This window comes from Bufo bufo, chromosome 4 (genome assembly GCF_905171765.1).
Source record: "Bufo bufo chromosome 4, aBufBuf1.1, whole genome shotgun sequence".
NCBI classification, from domain to species: domain Eukaryota; kingdom Metazoa; phylum Chordata; class Amphibia; order Anura; family Bufonidae; genus Bufo; species Bufo bufo.
This window is the reverse complement of record NC_053392.1, coordinates 347,203,229-347,223,079: the sequence shown is the minus strand read 5'-3', so window position 1 is coordinate 347,223,079 and position 19,851 is coordinate 347,203,229. Positions and strand designations below refer to the sequence as shown.

Here is a 19,851-nt window from a genome sequence, read left to right as displayed (position 1 = left end):
TTAACTATGTAACAATGCAAATAACTTTGCGATCTTTTGAATATGTCCCATCGTGTTACCCTTTGAAACTATGGTGATCACAGATAAGATTTCTGAATCCATAGCTGTGATCAAAGGCCAACTTTACATCTGACATCTTATTTGTCCCTACGCAGTTTGCATCAAGGAGTTTAAAAAGCCCTTTAAATGAGCGCAGATCGAATGCCAATCGACTTGTTATATTGTCCATCTCATTTGGTCCTGCATCATGCCGTGTAAAAGGACTGTTTAGACACATGCCCCATTGACAAGGGAATAGTAAAATCCAGTTTGCAGTTATAAATTTAAGGGACGATAAACATAAGCATGACACAATGTAGGATTCTCCAAAAAGATTTTCCCGAATTATTTCATGGGGCATAAAACAATTTACAAATACTGACAGATCCTCTTTAGTATGGCACTAGAAGCTGTTGCTCCTTTTTCTTGCCTCTGAAGAGGGTGACGGAGTGCATGCAATGATGTGATTAGCTGGAATTGCTTTGATTGTATGATTAGACTTCTTTTTGTGATGCGATAGTATCCTTCTCTTTGCTCTGTAAAATGCACAGATGCTTTCTACATATCTTTGTCTATTATTATTTTTCTTCCTAAACAATATAATATATCCAGCCGGTAGAAGGTGACAGGATATAATTCCATATATAGAAGCCAATATGGCAAGAGTTTGCACAGCAGAGGTATAGATTCCAGTGGAATTTATATAGATTGGAATAAAGAGGATCCACACAAATATATAGACCAGCATGCTGAAGGTGATGCATCGAGCCTCGTTGTACTTCTCAGGAAGCTTTCTGCCTCTGTAAGCTAGAAGGAAACAGATCAATGCAAGGAACCCAATGTAGCCAAGCATGATACTGAATGCTGCATATGAACCTTCATTACATTGGTACAGTAAAACCTGAGGTATTGTATACATTTCATTAAAAAAGGGGGCTTTAAAAAGAAGCCACATTGTACAAATACAAATCTGGATGCCAGTTAATACACTGATAATAACCACCGGCTGGTAGGTTAATGTTACAACTTTTTGTGCTTTTGAGGCTGACTCAAATGCCCGAAGGATTCGTATAGATTTGAACAAGATACAAGAAACCGAAATGGTGAAGCTGATACCAAAGAGAGGTTGCCTGACTTTACAGAGCGTTTCAGTAGGTTCTCCTATGAAAAACCCAATGCTCACCAGGCTGACCAGTAATGATATCATCATTAGGAACGTGTAGTGGCCCCCCGCTGCTTTAACTGCTGGGGTATCTAAGTAATGAATAAACAAAACTCCTGTGATTAGCACAAGTAGAAACCCAATGGCTGCAAGAGTCACCAGAGAAATCGCAAAAGGATCTTTCCAGTCAAAGTATTCAATTGTCCTGTTTGAACATTGATCACTTCCATTTCTTGACCATTGCCAGGAAGGACACTTTTTACATTCTGTTGCATCTGTAAGAAATTGCATAAATCAGAAATAAATAATGAAGCGCACAGTTTACAATCAGCCAGATAGATATCATCAGTTTCTTGACCGCTGCCAGGAAGGATACTTTTTACATATATATTATATTATAAAATTATAGAATTCAGAAATAACTGACAGAACACAGATAGCATAGGTAATGGCAAGTATGTTGGATAGCAGATTGCTGTCTTCATAGAGAGAGAGAGCTAGATAGAAGTATAGAGAGCAATAGATATGCACACAGCCGTGGAACACGGATGTGAGCGGTCCGTGGTATCCCGGCCTGGTATCCTGCTGACATTGGTTGCTATGACGCCATGCGCTTCAAGCCGCCGCTGCACTACGGTAATACAAGTGTATTGCTGTAGTGCAGCGGTGGCATGAAGCGCACGGCGTCATAGCAACCAATGACGCAGTGCGCTCCTGCTGTCAGCAGGATGCCAGGCCAGGATACCACGGACCGCTCACGTCCGTGTTCCACGGCTGTGTGCATTCGACCTTAGATAGATTTACATAGAGAAACAAATTACTGGTCTAGAAGTAGTTAATTTTAATTAAAAAATTGTGTTTTTTTTTACAACTGGTGTAGTGGAAAACTGGCTTAGTTGCCCATGGCAACTAGAGATGAGTGAATCGAAGTGGAATTTGATCCGAATTTCATGAAAAATTTGATTCACACCAAATCTGGATTTCCTCACGCTTTTTAAAATGGCTACTGCATGTGTTAGGACATGGAGCAAGGAACTCTGGGAACGCGGCGTCACCCACAATGCCATGCATGCAGCCAATCAGCAGCCAGACAGCCCTGTGATGTCACAGCCCTATAAATAGTCTCAGTCATCTTGGATTCAGCCATTTTCCAATGTACTTAGTGCAGGGAGAGACGTCAGCAGGCGCTAGGGAATGTGATAGGAAAGACTTTATTTTGCTGAAAAAAAGATTTACAAGTTCAGGGAAAGATTATTCAAAATGTAGGGAAAGCATAGGGAGGCATCATCCATGCTATAAAAGGAGAACAGGGTGCAATAGGAGAGTGTACAGCCTGGATAATAGGAGCGATTATATTAAACCTTGCTGCATTTATTGGGGATCCAAATTGCTATTATTCTGCCGCTTTTAGGTTTGCACTAGATGATACCTCTTTAATTCCAGCAACCTTGTTTGTTATTGGGGTGCAAGTGCTGTGTTGCCGGGTGTATTCATAGGAAATATACGTACGTCATATTAACCGTTCTGCGGTGCATTTAAATTGTTCTACAGTTTTTTTTGGAGTGTATTAGTGCAAAAAAAAGGATGCTTAAGTTATGCTTGCATCTATTATTATAGTGCATTATTTTCTGTGATTAAAAAAAAAGGATGTCTTATTTGCTGTTCTGCGGTGCAGTTACTTTGTACTAAAACCTTTTTTGGGGTGTATAAGTTTAAAAAAAGTACTTCTTATTTGCCGTCCTGCGCTGCAGTTACTTTGTACTACAGCCTTTTTTGGGCTGTTTAAGTGTAAAAAGAAAGTACGTCTTATTTGCCGTTCTGCGCTGCAGTTACTTTGTACTGCAGCCTTTTTTGGGGTGTATCAGTGTAAAAAAAGCACTTATTTGCCATTCTGCGGTGCAGTTACATTGTACTGCAACCTTTTTTGGTGTGTATTAGAGGAAAAAACAAGTATGTTTTATTTGCCGCTCTGCAGTCAAGTTACATTGTTCTATAGCTTTTTTGGGGTTTATTAATTTCCTTTTAATTTAATTATTTTTTCTAACAGTATGTCAGACAGACAAGTGACAGGCCCTTCAAATGTTTCTGTCACTTGCAGCAGAAGAAGGGAGGGTGGCAGCAGGAATCGGAGCGAGAGGCCTGAGCTCCCGGTGTCATCTAGCGGTCGTGTCTTGACCAGCAATCTAGCGGTGCTTGAATGGTTGACTCGGTCTTCGACTTCGTCGCAAGTGACATCAGACACCCCCAGCCAAGAGTCGGTGGGTTCCTCTGACACAACGCTTAGTTGGCATGGCCCGGGAGCAGGCCTTGTGCCCCCACCTGTCCTGAACCTTCCTCTGTCATTTTTAGTTCCCTCAGCGCGAGAAGTATTATATGCTGTAGGCTCAGCTCCACTTTTCAGCGAGGACGAGCTACTAGAGGACATTCAGCAGCTACTGCCCAACCAAGATGTGGAGGAGACATCCACAGAAGAGATGCAAAGATTCCATTCACATGTCATTCCTGTTTTGGATCCACTCCTGTTATTTTTTTATTTTAGCAATAATGATGGATTACTGACCAAATGCCGATTTTTGGGGGTTATTGTTCTGACGGATCAGAGGAAGGGCAAAATAATCAGTGACGTAAACACAAACTTACTGCTGACACCCTCTCTACTCTGTCAGGGGGGCTCTACTTGTATAAGCGTTTAATAGAACAGGTTCTGTATACATCTATGTGGAATCATCTGACGTCGGTGTAAAAGGAGTGCGCTTCTTCTTGACGCTAACATCTACCTGTAATGCCTCATTCACACAGTCAGTAATTTCCATCAGTGATTTTGAGCCAAAACCTGGTGCGGCTCTGAACACACTTGAACAGGTGCAGATCTTTCCCTCGTACCTTATGTCTGTGGTTTTGGCTCACAATCACTGATGGAAATCACTGACCAAACACTGACGTGTGAATGAGGCTTAAGACTGAGTTCACACTTGATTTAGTTAGTCAGTTTTGGCCCCGTAACTGCCCAAATAAGTGAAGTGTGCAGTGATTCTAAGAGCGATGCCTGTCATACTAACTCACAGTATTGTTTCACTACCACAGCAGACTCACTATGCGTGTTACTGCAAGGCACAGTGTTCTACATCCCTATACAGGCTCTCTGCAGCCAGGAAATAGCTGTTTTTTAACGCGATTTGCCATGAATAAATTTAGATCGAATCGAATCTTTTCGGAAAATTCGGCGAACCAACCGAATCGAATATTTGATAAATTCGCTCATCTTTTATGGCAACCAATCAGATTCCGCCTTTCATATATCAAAGGAGCACTGAAAAATGAAAGGTGGAATATGATTGGTTGCTATGGGCAACTGAGTTTTCTTTTGCACTCTTTTTGATAAATTACCCCCCCTTCCGTAAATTCACATCTTTAACAAAATAATCTAAAGCTGACAGGTTTTTACTGTACCTGGTACATGTCTAGTACATAGAGTTAGTATATTGTATTAGAAAGGCTGTAATGCATTTTATGCTATTGTGTACAATATAGTAGTAGCTATTAGATGTTAGTTCTACAGAAATCAATGTTAAATATATTGAGCACGATAGCATTCACCCAGTAGTCCCTCCTTTGTTGTTTTTGAGTCATAACAGTAATTTGAAAAATTACATTTGCTGCTGTATGGGATCTATATACATTTTCCGTCATATGCATGGGGAGAATTGCACCGCATGCTGCATTATTCTTGTCATCAGATACATGTACATACCAGCCATGGAGGAGTAGTAATCTTCTGCACATGGAAGACATTTATAACAACAAGTAATTAATGAATGTTCTTTATAATATCCGGGACTGCATATCGGTGTGCAATTAGAAAATGGAACCTAAGGATTTAAAAATAAAAAAATAAAAAGTGTATTCAATGAACATGATTATAATTTAGGCTTTCTAAACATTAACCCCTCTTGACCAGAGCCATAATAGAACGGGCGCTGGCCGGGTCTTTAAAGATGGCACCTGCTCCTGAGCGCGGGTGGCCACCTGCTTTTTATAGCAGACACCCGCGGCTCATGTCCGCAATCGGCAGTAATACCGATTGCGGATATTTAACCCCTCAGATGCCATGGTCAATCCTGACCACGGCATCTGAGCGCGCTGAAAACCGAAAGATCGCGCTTCCGGTGGTGCTCCGGCTCCCCCATGCGGCGATCAGAGGAACCAGAGCTTGTGTGCAGCAGCCCCTGTCTTTGTGAATTACATGAAGCTGCTGCATAGTATTTCCTATGGCACCCTTACCTGTAATAGGGCTCCATAGGAAAGAAGAAATTTTCTCATAGACTCCAATGCTGGTGCATTGGAGTCTATGAGAATAGCAATCTAATGATTGCATGTTATAGTTCCCTATGGGAACTATAAAAAAGTGTAAAAAATAAATAATTAATAAAAAAAACATAAAAATTCTAATCACCCCCTTTTACCAAAATGAAAGAATAAAAAAAAAAAAAATAATTTTAAAAATACACATCATGGGTGTTGCGATGTGCGAAAATGCCCATAGTATAAAAATGTAAAAATATATTTCCCATACGGCAAACAGCAAAACAGAAAAAAGCGTACAAATTGCCGAATTGACGTTTTTCGTCACTTCATTTTCTACAATTTTTTTTTATAAAAAGTGATCAAAAAGTCATACACATCCCAGAATGGTATCAATGAAAAGTTAAGATCGCCCCTCAAAAAATTAGCCCCCATACAGCTTTGTACACATAATTACAAAAAAGTTATAGGGGTCAAAATATGACGACAAAAAAATAAAACATTTTTTTCCCACTTTTTTATTTTTTAATCAATATCAAAACGCAAGAAAAACTAAACATATAAGGTATATCCGGATTCGTACTGACCTGTAGAATAAAAGTAATTGGTCAGTTTTATCATAAAACGAACGTCATAAATAAAAAAAAACTTAAAACTGTGGTGGAATTGCTTTTTTTTTGCAATTTCACCCCATTTGGAATTTTTTCCCCACTTCCCACTACTTCAAATGCAATATTAAATGGTGGCGTTGGAAAGTACAACTTGTCCAGCAGAAATCAAGCCCTCATATGGCTATGTGAACAGACAAATAAAAAAGTTATGGCTCTGGGAAGGCAGGGAGTACAAAAAGAAAACAAAAAAACTCCGGGGGTGAAAGGGTTAAAAAAAATTATTGAATGGTTCATTTTTACAAAAAAAAAAACTGATACTGATATTCTTTTTTTCCGTTTTTTATTTTCCAATTGTAGAATTTTTTAATTCTGTTTCTTTGTACGTTATTATGCTATCTTGACAAAGCCGCTAAAAGCATACAGAAATATGCTTTACAGCACATAGGCCGTAGGAAACTGTGGGCTACAGATAAGGGCTCATGCACAAGAACATGTGCTGCCCGTTCCGTGCATTTGGGATAGCAAGTTGCGGTTCCCAATGCACGGACACCGTCCATGTAGCTGGTGCAGTGGAATGCAGACCCATTCAACTTGAATGGGTCAGTGATCCATCTGCACCGCAAAAAAATAGAACAAGTTCAAGTGAATGAGTCTGCATCTGTGATGTGGTGCAAAAACGACCGGTGTCCGTATATTGCAGACCCACTGTTTGCGGGCCGCAATATGGGCACCGGCCAACAACGGTCGTGTGCATGAGCCCTAATTAATTGACTCCTATTGGACTCTGATTGTATACTGTAACATTATTGTGTTATTCTTTTATTTAGTAAGGACATGGTAGGGGTTCCCCTAGAACCCCCTGGTGGAAGAACCCCCCACTACCCAGCCCTGAAGCAATATTCTGGTGGAGACATTCCATCTTGAGAGAAGTTTCATTGAATAAGCCAAAACTTTACCTAGCATTGAGAATGTGGCTGAAAGATGGGTGGCTCAGAAAGCAAGAAGCATTACTGGGGATAGATCACACCCTTGCCTCAGTCTATTTAATCTTTTGCCATCAGGAAGAATGTATAAGAGTTTGCAATTTAACACAAATCAGCATATAAATAGTTTATCTGTCAGCAATTAGATTTTGAAATAATAATATGAATAGTTAGGGCTTTTATTATTTTATTTATTTCTATATGTATTGTTTTAGTGTGCTGTCTCTTGTAAGAGTTGTATGCCCGTAATTTTTTTTCCTGTGCTTCTTCTACAGTAAAATGACTCATCTCACGCATGCATGGGTGAATAAAATACATTACTTTTTACATCATTTCTGTCTCAGAGTACTGCCTTTTTTTAGCCTTTTTTCTATTATTGAGACTCTTGTTCAGTGTCAGGTATGCACTATTTTGGCTGATTTTTCATAGTAGTACATACCAAATTCTTGACAGTGTTCCATGAAAGAAGACTTCTGTTCAGCTGTAGTCTTTGATTCAAAGTATCATAATCCCCAATTATCTTAAAGTCTGTAGAATTGGCTGATGCATGCCAATTGATTAAGTTATATCCAAGCAAGACCTCACCAGAGCTTTCAAAGTGGAACCTGTCATCATTGTAGAAAAAGTCGGTTTTCTTTAGTTCACTGAGGAGCTGTAAAATCAGATAAAAATTTAATAACAATGTATAATACAGTCACTATGAAATAGGAGTGAATCGATTCTAAAATTTGTAAATTTGGTCTGAATTTTTCAGAAACTTTTTATTCTAACAATCCCAAATTTTGTGTTTTTCGAATCAGGAGAACTAAATGGAGAGAGACAGAGAGAGGCCCCTTTATAATATGCTGCCAGTGATATTCCATACGGGCATGGTACTTTACCTGACGTGGTGAGATTTGCAGATTCTTGTCACATATTCCATTTTTGCATATCATATTTTTCAGTGCCCCAACTATGGCGGCAACAGCTAGGGATGTTGAGTATAATGTACCATTTTCTATGTTTTTCGCCAGGTAGTCATCATTGACTAGAGAATTATTCTCTTTGCTGCATGCCATAGGTGACTTATATTGCACTGAAACAGGAACATTGCAGTTCATGGAAGATGAATTCTTGCATTGCAGATATTGTCTGTATTCCTCTGTACAACCGAATCTTAACTCTTTATATTCTTCAAGGAATTCATTGGTTGCTTCAGGGTTAATGGGAAAAATGTTATTTACATATTCCACAAATCCGGGAACTGAACCTCCTTTGAAAGTAAATCCCATTATTGCCCCCACATTTTTAATGTTTTCAACAGTCGAAACTAGTCCTGATACAATCCAGGCATCACTTGCAATCCATGTACGAGATATGTTATTTCTGAGAGCTTCGGCAAGAATGCTACTAACGATTTGAGGTTTGACAAACACAACAACAACGTTAGTGGTTTTACTGGTAAGGTCACTAATTATATTCCTTAAGCTATTCTGAAAACCCGGGTCCCCTGTATACGTTGGAATAGTTTGACTAAATGCAGTGCATATTCCATAGTCCAGGAAATTTCGGCTAAGAAAATCTAGAGCAGATCGTCCATAATCATCATTACTAGTAATAATTCCAACCCAATTCCACTCAAATGTCCTGATAAGCTCCACCACCGCACGTGTCTGGTGTTGGTCACTTGGAACAGTCCGTAGAAATGAAAGGTATCTCATTGGATCACTAAGAGTATCAACGGTTGAGGCAGCACTTATCTGAAAGCAACATTTCATAGAATCATTAGTAAAATGCAGTATTCTTGAAAGATTCAGTTATACTGAATAATGTACAGTTCATCCGAAATAATAAATTAATTCATAAGTGACTGTTCCTTCTCACGTTTTTCACTTGCTAAGGCTACTTTCACACTAGCGTTTTTGCTGGATCCGGCAGGGTTCAGCAAAAACGCTTCCGTCACTGATAATACAATCTGTATCTGTTATGAACGGATCCGGTTGTATTATCTTTAACATAGCCAAGACGGATCTGTCATGAACTCCATTGAAAGTCAATAGGGGACGGATCCGTTTTCTATTGTGTATGATTGTGTCAGAGAAAACGGATCCGTCCCCATTGACTTGCATTGTGGGTCATGACGGATCCGTCTTACTCTGCATCCCAGGACGGAAAGCAAACCGCAGCATGCGGTATGAGAATGGAACGGAATGCATTTTGGAGCATTCTGTTCTGTTCAGTTACGTTTTGTCCCCATTGACAATGAATGAAGACAAAACGGAAGCATTTTTTTCCAGTATTGAAACCCTATGACGGATCTCAATACCGGAAAATATTAACGCTAGTGTGAAAGTAGCCTAATAAAGCAAGTGGTCTGGAGCTAATTCTTTATCTGTAGCCAAACTTGGTTTATGGGGGGAAAAGACTCTAAAAAAAATGCCACAAGAAAAATGACAACCAAAGTGCATTCAGGGAGACTTACTAAGCTAAATATGCTAGAATTATGTGTTAAAAAGGTGTCGGATTTATTACAGTCATTATTATGGATAATACTAGAAATGAGTGAATCGAATCCCACGAAGTGGAATTTGATCCAAATTTCTGGATAAATTTGATTCGCCTAGAAGCCGAATTTCCTCGTGCTTCATGTCAGCGAATCGATTTAACCCGAAATAGTATAAAAAAAACTTAAAAAATTGAACTTACCTCCTCCATTTGCTCGCGATGGGCCGTCAGCCTCCATCTTGCTTGAAGATCTCGGCTGAAATCCCATGAGGCGCGAGATTACATCATCACGCCGGCCGGCGTCATGACGTAATCTCGCGCCGCACAGGATTTCGGCCGAGATCTTCAAATAAGATGGCGGCGGCCGGCCCATCACGAGCAGATGGAGGCGGTAAGTTTGCTGAAAATCTTTTTTATTGTTAATTTTACACTCAGATGCCACGGCATTTGAGGGGTACAATGACGGGGGCGGCACTATCGCAGCTCCCTGTCATTGCACCCGCAACTTACAAAAAAATGCGCTTCGTGACAAGTATTAAACAATGTATTGCTGCATTTGTGGGAGGGGAGGCTGATTACAAGGCTAATTATACGCACCTGTGGGCCCAGGCTGGCTGATTACTAGGCTATTTATAGGCACCTGTGGGCCCAGGCTGACGCTGATTCAGCTGATTTCACTACCTCTGGGTCAGCTCTAGGATACAGCAGCATGGTGTGGAGGCTCCTTATGGCTGGGCGACGGCAGAATGTCTCAGGAGGGCGCTGGTATTCATGGTAGGATCAGAGTTGTTTGCATGGGACCCACGCTGCGGTCCGCGACATGTAGCGCTCTGGGATGAAGCAGAGTTTGGGCGCTTATGGTCGAACGATGGTTGTTAGTATTGTTTGTCTGGCTATTCAGAGGCCTGGTGGGGCCATTGCATACAGTTATTGGGGTAGCATGTGCTTAGAGTGGGCATGGTTGTATATTTTCTGATACCTGGTTTACATGCGGGGCGCGTGTCTGCAGTTGGCTCAAGCACGCGTGCTGGGTTTAAGTGATGGTAAATGTGGATCAATGGTCGATTTAAAAAAATAAAAATAAAATAAAAACAACTTTGTATATTCTGTCCAGCTTGTGGGGGCTATTACATATGGTTATTAGTGTAAGCATGTCCCTAGAATAGGTATGGTCACATGTTTTCTGATGCCAGTTACATACGGGACGCATGTCTCCAAGCTACATACGCTGCTGTGTTTAAGTGATGGTATTTTATTCATTTAGCTTTTGGAAGGGTCATGGATCAATGGGAAAAAAAAAAAAACTCCTGCAGCATCATGTGGAGGTTCGTTTGTGCCTGGGCAATGGCAGAAGGTGCCAGGCGAGTGCTGGCATTCACGGTAGGATCGGACTTGGTTACACGGTCCGTGACTTGTGGCGCTCTGGGGCGAAGGGGGTTGGGCGCTAAGGGTCAAATGATCGTGGTTAGGATTGTTACCTTCAAAGCTACGTCCGTGTGTCTGCATTTACATTTTGTCCTATACACCATTCACTACTAAGAGCTGCGGTCATACGTCCGCTGTTGCATTACATTAATACTCTGCTCACTTTCAGATTACATTCATACGGCTGCTTTATACCATGCTCATACTCAGAGCTGTGCCCATTAGGGATGAGCGAACCCGAACTGTATAGTTCGTGTTCGGGTTCGGTGTTCGGCGCTTTCTTGGCGCTTTTTGAAAGGCTGCAAAGCAGCCAATCAACAAGCGTCATACTACTTGCCCCAAGAGGCCATCACAGCCTTGCCTACTATTGGCATGGCTGTGATTGGCCAGTGCAGCATGTGACCCAGCCTCTATATAAGCTTGGGTCACGTTGCGCTGCACGTCACTCTGCTGATTCAAGCATAGGGAGAGGTTGCAGCTGCGACGTTAGGGCGAGATTAGGCAGTGATTAACTCCTCCAAAAGACTTCATTCTGTGATCGATCTGCAGCTGTGGATCATTGAAGTGCTAGTATTGACTTGCTCACTTTTTTGAGGCTGCCCAGAGCGTTTTTAGATCACTTTTTTCTGGGGTGATCGGCGGCCATTTTGTGACTTGTGGTGCGCCAGCACAAGCTATCACCAAGTGTATTTAACCATCAATAGTGTGGTTATTTTGTGCTATATCCTACATCAGCTGCAGGCTGAGCCTGTGTCACCGAAGTGCATTTAACCATCAACAGTCTGGTTATTTTTTGGCCATATACTACATCAGCTGCAGGCTGAGCCTGTGTCACCCAAGTGCATTTAACCATCAACAGTGTGGTTATTTTTTGGCCATATACTACATCAGGGGCAAGTTGAGCCTGTCACCCAGCGCCTAAAAAATAGACCTGACATTTCTATTCAACCAAATCTGTACTGTTTTAGCTGGTCAAGTTATTTGTAGTGACCGTAAAAGCCCTTTTTTTTTTCTGGGTTGAAAAACTATTCCCAAATTTGCCATTCTCAAAATAACTAGTTTCTGGTATTTGAGGCCTACTTGAAATCTATCCCAAAAAGGATATCTTACATTGAAGGTACTGATAGTGTCATTCAGAAAAACCTAAGACACACGCTACCGTGCAGATAGAAGTCTGATTCTGTGATTAAACCTTAACCTGTCACACAGTGCAAAAAAAAACAGGTCTCACATTTCTATTCAAGCAAATCTGTACTGTTTTAGCTGGTTAAGTTATTTGTAGCGACCGTAAAAGCACACTTTTTTTTCTGGGTTGAAAAACTATTCCCAAATTTGCCATTCTCAAAATAACTAGTTTCTGGTATTTGAGGCCTACTTGAAATCTATCCCAAAAAGGATATCTTACATTGAAGGTACTGATAGTGTCATTCAGAAAAACCTAAGACACACGCTACCGTGCAGATAGAAGTCTGATTCTGTGATTAAACCTTAACCTGTCACACAGTGCAAAAAAAAACAGGTCTCACATTTCTATTCAAGCAAATCTGTACTGTTTTAGCTGGTTAAGTTATTTGTAGCGACCGTAAAAGCACACTTTTTTTCTGGGTTGAAAAACTATTCCCAAATTTGCCATTCTCAAAATAACTAGTTTCTGGTATTTGAGGCCTACTTGAAATCTATCCCAAAAAGGATATCTTACATTGAAGGTACTGATAGTGTCATTCAGAAAAACCTAAGACACACGCTACCGTGCAGATAGAAGTCTGATTCTGAGATTAAACCTTAACCTGTCACACAGTGCAAAAAAAAACAGGTCTCACATTTCTATTCAAGCAAATCTGTACTGTTTTAGCTGGTCAAGTTATTTGTAGCGACCGTAAAAGCACACTTTTTTTTCTGGGTTATAAAAACTATTCCCAAATTTGCCATTCTCAAAATAACTAGTTTCTGGTATTTGAGGCCTACTTGAAATCTATCCCAAAAAGGATATCTTACATTGAAGGTACTGATAGTATCATTCAGAAAAACCAAAGACACACGCTAACGTGCAGATAGAAGTCTGATTCTGAGATTAAACCTTAACCTGTCACACAGTGCAAAAAAAAACAGGTCTCACATTTCTATTCGAGCAAATCTGTACTGTTTTAGCTGGTCAAGTTATTTGTAGCGACCATAAAAGCACATTTTTTTTTCTGGGTTGAAAAACTATTCCCAAATTTGCCATTCTCAAAATTGTGGTGAACGGGAACAATGAGGAAAACATCTAATAAGGGACGCGGACGTGGACATGGTCGTGGTGGTGTTAGTGGACCCTCTGGTGCTGGGAGAGGACGTGGCCGTTCTGCCACAGCCACACGTCCTAGTGTACCAACTACCTCAGGTCCCAGTAGCCGCCAGAATTTACAGGGATATTTGGTGGGGCCCAATGCCGTTCTAAGGATGGTAAGGCCTGAGCAGGTACAGGCATTAGTCAATTGGGTGGCCGACAGTGCATCCAGCACGTTCACATTATCTCCCACCCAGTCTTCTGCAGAAAGCGCACAGATGGCGCATGAAAACCAAGCCCATCAGTCTGTCACATCACCCCCATGCATATCAGGGAAACTGTCTGAGCCTCAAGTTATGCAGCAGTCTCTTATGCTGTTTGAAGACTCTGCTGCCAGGGTTTCCCAAGGGCATCCACCTAGCTCTTCACCAGGGGTGGAAGAGATAGAATGCACTAACGCACAACCACTTATGTTTCCTGATGATGAGGACATGGGAATACCACCTCAGCACGTCTCTGATGATGACGAAACACAGGTGCCAACTGCTGCGTCTTTCTGCAGTGTGCAGACTGAACAGGAGGTCAGGGGTCAAGACTGGGTGGAAGACGATGCAGGGGACGATGAGGTCCTAGACCCCACATGGAATGAAGGTTGTGCCACTGACTTTCAGAGTTCGGAGGAAGAGGCAGTGGTGAGACCGAGCCAACAGCGTAGCAAAAGAGGGAGCAGTGGGCAAAATCAGAACACCCGCCGCCAAGAGACTCCGCCTGCTACTGACCGCCGCCATCTGGGACCGAGCACCCCAAAGGCAGCTTCAAGGTGTTCCCTGGCATGGCACTTCTTCAAACAATGTGCTGACGACAAGACCCGAGTGGTTTGCACGCTGTGCCATCAGAGACTGAAGCGAGGCATTAACGTTCTGAACCTTAGCACAACCTGCATGACCAGGCACCTGCATGCAAAGCATGAACTGCAGTCGAGTAAACACCTTAAAAACAATGAAGTCACTCAGGCTCCCCCTGCTGCCTCTTCTGCTGCCGCCGCCTCGGCCTCTTCTGCTGCTGCCGCCGCCTCGGCCTCTTCTGCTGCTGCCGCCGCCTCGGCCTCTTCTGCTGCTGCCGCCGCCTCGGCCTCTTCTGCTGCTGCCGCCGCCTCGGCCTCTTCTGCTGCTGCCGCCGCCGCCTCGGCCTCTTCCTCTGCCTCTGGAGGAACGTTGGCACCTGCCGCCCAGCAAACATGGGATGTACCACCAACACCACCACCTGCGTCACCAAGCATCTCAACCATGTCACACGGCAGCGTTCAGCTCTCCATCTCACAAACATTTGAGAGAAAGCGTAAATTCCCACCTAGCCACCCTCGATCCCTGGCCCTCAATGCCAGCATTTCTAAACTACTGGCCTATGAAATGCTGTCATTTAGGCTGGTGGACACACACAGCTTCAAACAGCTCATGTCACTTGCTGTCCCACAGTATGTTGTTCCCAGCCGCCACTACTTCTCCAAGAGAGCCGTGCCTTCCCTGCACAAACAAGTGTCCGATAAAATCAAGTGTGCACTGCGCAACGCCATCTGTGGCAAGGTCCACCTAACCACAGATACGTGGACCAGTAAGCACGGCCAGGGACGCTATATCTCCCTAACTGCACACTGGGTAAATGTAGTGGCGGCTGGGCCCCTGGCGGAGAGCTGTTTGGCGCCCGTCCTTCCGCCGCCAAGGATCGCAGGGCAACATTCTTTGCCTCCTGTCTCCTCCTCCTCCTACTCAGCTTCCTCCTCCTCTTCTTCCCCCTGCTCATCCAGTCAGCCACACACCTTCACCACCAACTTCAGCACAGCATGGGGTAAACGTCAGCAGGCCATTCTGAAACTCATATGTTTGGGGGACAGGCCCCACACCGCACAGGAGTTGTGGCGGGGTATAGAACAACAGACCGACGAGTGGTTGCTGCCGGTGAGCCTCAAGCCCGGCCTGGTGGTGTGCGATAATGGGCGAAATCTCGTTGCAGCTCTGGGACTAGCCGGTTTGACGCACATCCCTTGCCTGGCGCATGTGCTGAATTTGGTGGTGCAGAAGTTCATTCGCAACTACCCCGACATGTCAGAGCTGCTGCATAAAGTGCGGGCCGTCTGTTCGCGCTTCCGGCGTTCACACCCTGCCGCTGCTCGCCTGTCTGCGCTACAGCATAACTTCCGCCTTCCCGCTCACCGCCTCATATGCGACGTACCCACCAGGTGGAACTCCACCTTGCATATGCTGGACAGACTGTGCGAGCAGCAGCAGGCCATAGTGGAGTTTCAGCTGCAGCACGCACGGGTCAGTCGCACTGTGGATCAGACACACTTCACCACCAATGACTGGGCCTCCATGCGAGACCTGTGTGCCCTGTTGCGCTGTTTCGAGTACTCCACCAATATGGCCAGTGGCGATGACGCCGTTATCAGCGTTACAATACCACTTCTATGTCTCCTTGAGAAAACACTTAGGGCGATGATGGAAGAGGAGGTGGCCCAGGAGGAAGAGGAGGAAGAGGGGTCATTTTTAGCATTTTCAGGCCAGTCTCTTCGAATTGACTCAGAGGGAGGTTTTTTGCAACACCAGAGGCCAGGTACAAATGTGGCCAGACAGGGCCCACTACTGGAGGACGAGGAGGAGGTGGAGGAGGATGAGGATGAAGCATGTTCACAGCGGGGTGGCACCCAAAGCAGCTCGGGCCCATCACTGGTGCGTGGCTGGGGGGAAACACAGGACGATGACGATACGCCTCCCACAGAGGACAGCTTGTCCTTAACTCTGGGCAGCCTGGCACACATGAGCGACTACATGCTGCAGTGCCTGCGCAACGACAGCAGAGTTGCCCACATTTTAACGTGTGCGGACTACTGGGTTGCCACCCTGCTGGATCCCCGGTACAAAGACAATGTGCCCACCTTACTTCCTACACTGGAGCGTGATAGGAAGATGCGCGAGTACAAGCGCACGTTGGTAGACGCGCTACTGAGAGCATTCCCAAATGTCACAGGGGAACCAGTGGAAGCCCAAGGCGAAGGCAGAGGAGGAGCAAGAGGTCGCCAACGCAGTTGTGTCACGCCCAGCTCCTCTGAGGGCAGGGTTAGCATGGCAGAGATGTGGAAAAGTTTTGTCAACACGCCACAGCTAAGTGCACCACCACCTGATACGGAACGTGTTAGCAGGAGGCAACATTTCACTAACATGGTGGAACAGTACCTGTGCACACCCCTCCACGTACTGACTGATGGTTCGGCCCCATTCAACTTCTGGGTCTCCAAATTGTCCACGTGGCCAGAGCTAGCCTTTTATGCCTTGGAGGTGCTGGCCTGCCCGGCGGCCAGCGTTTCGTCTGAACGTGTATTCAGCACGGCAGGGGGCGTCATTACAGACAAACGCAGCCGCCTGTCTACAGCCAATGTGGACAAGCTGACGTTCATAAAAATGAACCAGGCATGGATCCCACAGGACCTGTCCATCCCTTGTGCAGATTAGATATTAACTACCTCCCCTTAACAATATATTATTCTACTCCAGGGCACTTCCTCATTCAATACTATTTTTAATTTCATTTTACCATTATATTGCGGGGCAACCCAAAGTTGAATGAACCTCTCCTCTGTCTGGGTGCCGGGGCCTAAATGTGTGACAGTGGCCTGTTCCAGTGGTGGGTGACGTGAAGCCTGATTCTCTGCTATGACATGAAGACAGATTCTGTGCTGACATAAGGCCATATTCTCTGTTACGCGACCTCTCTCCTCTGCCTGGGTGCCTGGGCCTAAATGTGTGACAGTGGCCTGTTCCAGTGGTGGGTGACGTGAAGCTTGATTCTCTGCTATGACATGAAGACAGATTCTGCGCTGACATAAGGCCAGATTCTCTGTTACGCGACCTCTCTCCTCTGTCTGGGTGCCGGGGCCTAAATGTGTGACAGTGGCCTGTTCGAGTGGTGGGTGACGTGAAGCCTGATTCTCTGCTATGACATGAAGACAGATTCTGTGCTGACATGAAGCCAGATTCTCTGCTATGGCATGAAGAGACTGATTCTGTGCTGACATGAAGCCAGATTCTTTGCTATGGCATGAAGAGACTGATTCTCTGCTGACGTGAAGCCAGATTCTCTGCTATGGGACCTCTGTCCAATTGATATTGGGTCATTTTAATTTTTTTTATTTTAATTTTAATTCATTTCCCTATCCACATTTGTTTGCAGGGGATTTACCTACATGTTGCTGCCTTTTGCAGCCCTCTAGCTCTTTCCTGGGCTGTTTTACAGCCTTTTTAGTGCCCAAAAGATTGGGTCCCCATTGACTTCAATGGGGTTCGGGTTCGGGTTCGGGACGAAGTTCGGGTCGGGTTCGGATCCCGAACCTGAACATTTCCGGGAAGTTCGGCCGAACTTCTCGAACCCGAACATCCAGGTGTTCGCTCAACTCTAGTGCCCATACCATGTTTTTGGCACCACTCACATCCAGAGCTGCATTTACCCACTTGTTCTTACATCATGTGTTATATAGACTGTGTCGGCAGATAAGAACCATTTGGCCCATCTAGTCTGCCCAATATACTAAATACTATGGATAGCCCCTGGCTTTATCTTATATGAAGGATGGCCTTATGCCTATCCCATGCATGCTTAAACTCCTCCACTGTATTTGCAGCTGCCACTTCTGCAGGAAGGCTATTCCATGCATCCACTACTCTCTCAGTAAAGTAATACTTCCTGATATTACTTTTAAACCTTTGCCCCTTTAATTTAAAACTATGTCCTCTTGTAGCAGTTTTTCTTCTTTTAAATATTATCTCCTCTTTTACCTTGTTGATTCCCTTTATGTATTTAAAAGTTTCTATCATATCCCCTCTGTCTCGTCTTTCTTCCAAGCTATACATGTTAAGGTCCTTTAATCTTTCCTGGTAAGTTTTATCCTGCACTGGTAAGTTTTATCCTGTTATACTCTGCTTCCACTTAAAGCTGCATTTCTTTTCATTGCTACATAATGGTTACTCAGTATTCTTACTAGGGCTATCAGCACACCGCTCTGATACTGCTCTTCTGATAAACATAGCTGCTTATGGTTCTTTTCTCGGTGGTTTGTTACATTCCTTAGGCCTACCTTTTTCTGCTTACGGGGGGGGGGGGGGGGGGGGGGGAATTGGTGGTGTTTAGTCCTGGTTTGCATTCACTCAGACTGATCTCTTTTACTTCTGGTTCACATTCACTCAGATTGATCTCCCGCCCCAGTTAACCAAATAGCTCCCTAGCGGTCAGTGGGCCAATAGGAGTAAGTTCCTACTATGTTTTCACAGTTGTTCATTCATTTGTCATGACAAGGGTCTTTTCTTAGCGAACAGCAATGCCTCTGGCTCTTGTTTTTCTCCCATCTGTTTCAATTTCACGGTTCGCGGTTGATTTAATGTTTCATTCATGCAAGTGGTTCGGATCACTAATGTCTCTGCATTTTCCATTAGGTCTGGCTCACGTTTTAATTACTTATCGTCACTGTAAGGTCATCCAGGTCAGTCTCTTGGCTTCGGGGGGCCTCATGGCTTCGGGGGCCCGATGACTGTTCTTCATGTTGTTCGTTAGGGGTACAATATGGTTGTAGGCTGGTTAGCATCCTAGGTTTATTGTCGGAGAGGGTCATGGTCATGCGAGTCCCCAAGTTATACTGGTTCTGCATAAGTGATTTATAAAAAATAAATAAAAATTAATTATATAAATCCGCCATTAGAGTCTCTCATGCATGGCTTCTCCCTTTTAGTCTTACATATGGCTCCGCCATTAGAGTCTCTCACGTATGGCTTCGCCCTTTTAGTGTTACATATGGCTCCGCCATTAGAGTCTCCCACGCATGGCTTAGCCATTAGAGTCTCCCACGCATGGCTTAGCCATTAGAGTCTCTCACGCATGGCTTAGCCATTAGAGTCTCTCACGCATGGCTTAGCCATTAGAGTCTCTCACGCATGGCTTAGCCATTAGAGTCTCTCACGCATGGCTTAGCCATTAGAGTCTCTCACGCATGGCTTAGCCATTAGAGTCTCTCACGCATGGCTTAGCCATTAGAGTCTCTCACGCATGGCTTAGCCATTAGAGTCTCTCACGCATGGCTTAGCCATTAGAGTCTCTCACGCATGGCTTAGCCATTAGAGTCTCTCACGCATGGCTTAGCCATTAGAGTCTCTCACGCATGGCTTTGCCATTAGAGTCTCTCACGCATGGCTTTGCCATTAGAGTCTCTCACGCATGGCTTAGCCATTAGAGTCTCTCACGCATGGCTTAGCCATTAGAGTCTCTCACGCATGGCTTAGCCATTAGAGTCTCTCACGCATGGCTTAGCCATTAGAGTCTCTCACGCATGGCTTAGCCATTAGAGTCTCTCACGCATGGCTTAGCCATTAGAGTCTCTCACGCATGGCTTAGCCATTAGAGTCTCTCACGCATGGCTTAGCCATTAGAGTCTCTCACGCATGGCTTAGCCATTAGAGTCTCTCACGCATGGCTTAGCCATTAGAGTCTCTCACGCATGGCTTCTCCCTTTTAGTGTTCCACATGTCTATGCCATTAGAG

The 19,851-nt window shown here is 44.1% G+C and overlaps 1 protein-coding gene across 1 annotated transcript in view; it reads right to left on the bottom strand.

Moving 5' to 3' along the window:
- Positions 1-442: 442 nt before the first annotated feature.
- LOC120999206 (G-protein coupled receptor family C group 6 member A-like) overlaps positions 443-19,851 on the bottom strand; it is a 44,617-nt gene continuing 25,208 nt past the window's right edge. The window contains exons 3-6 of the mRNA XM_040430080.1: positions 7,979-8,836; positions 7,537-7,749; positions 4,953-5,070; positions 443-1,476 (exon numbers count right to left, since the gene is read on the bottom strand). Coding sequence (XP_040286014.1) covers positions 443-1,476; positions 4,953-5,070; positions 7,537-7,749; positions 7,979-8,836 — 2,223 coding nt within the window. The remainder of the gene's footprint in view (positions 1,477-4,952; positions 5,071-7,536; positions 7,750-7,978; positions 8,837-19,851) is intronic.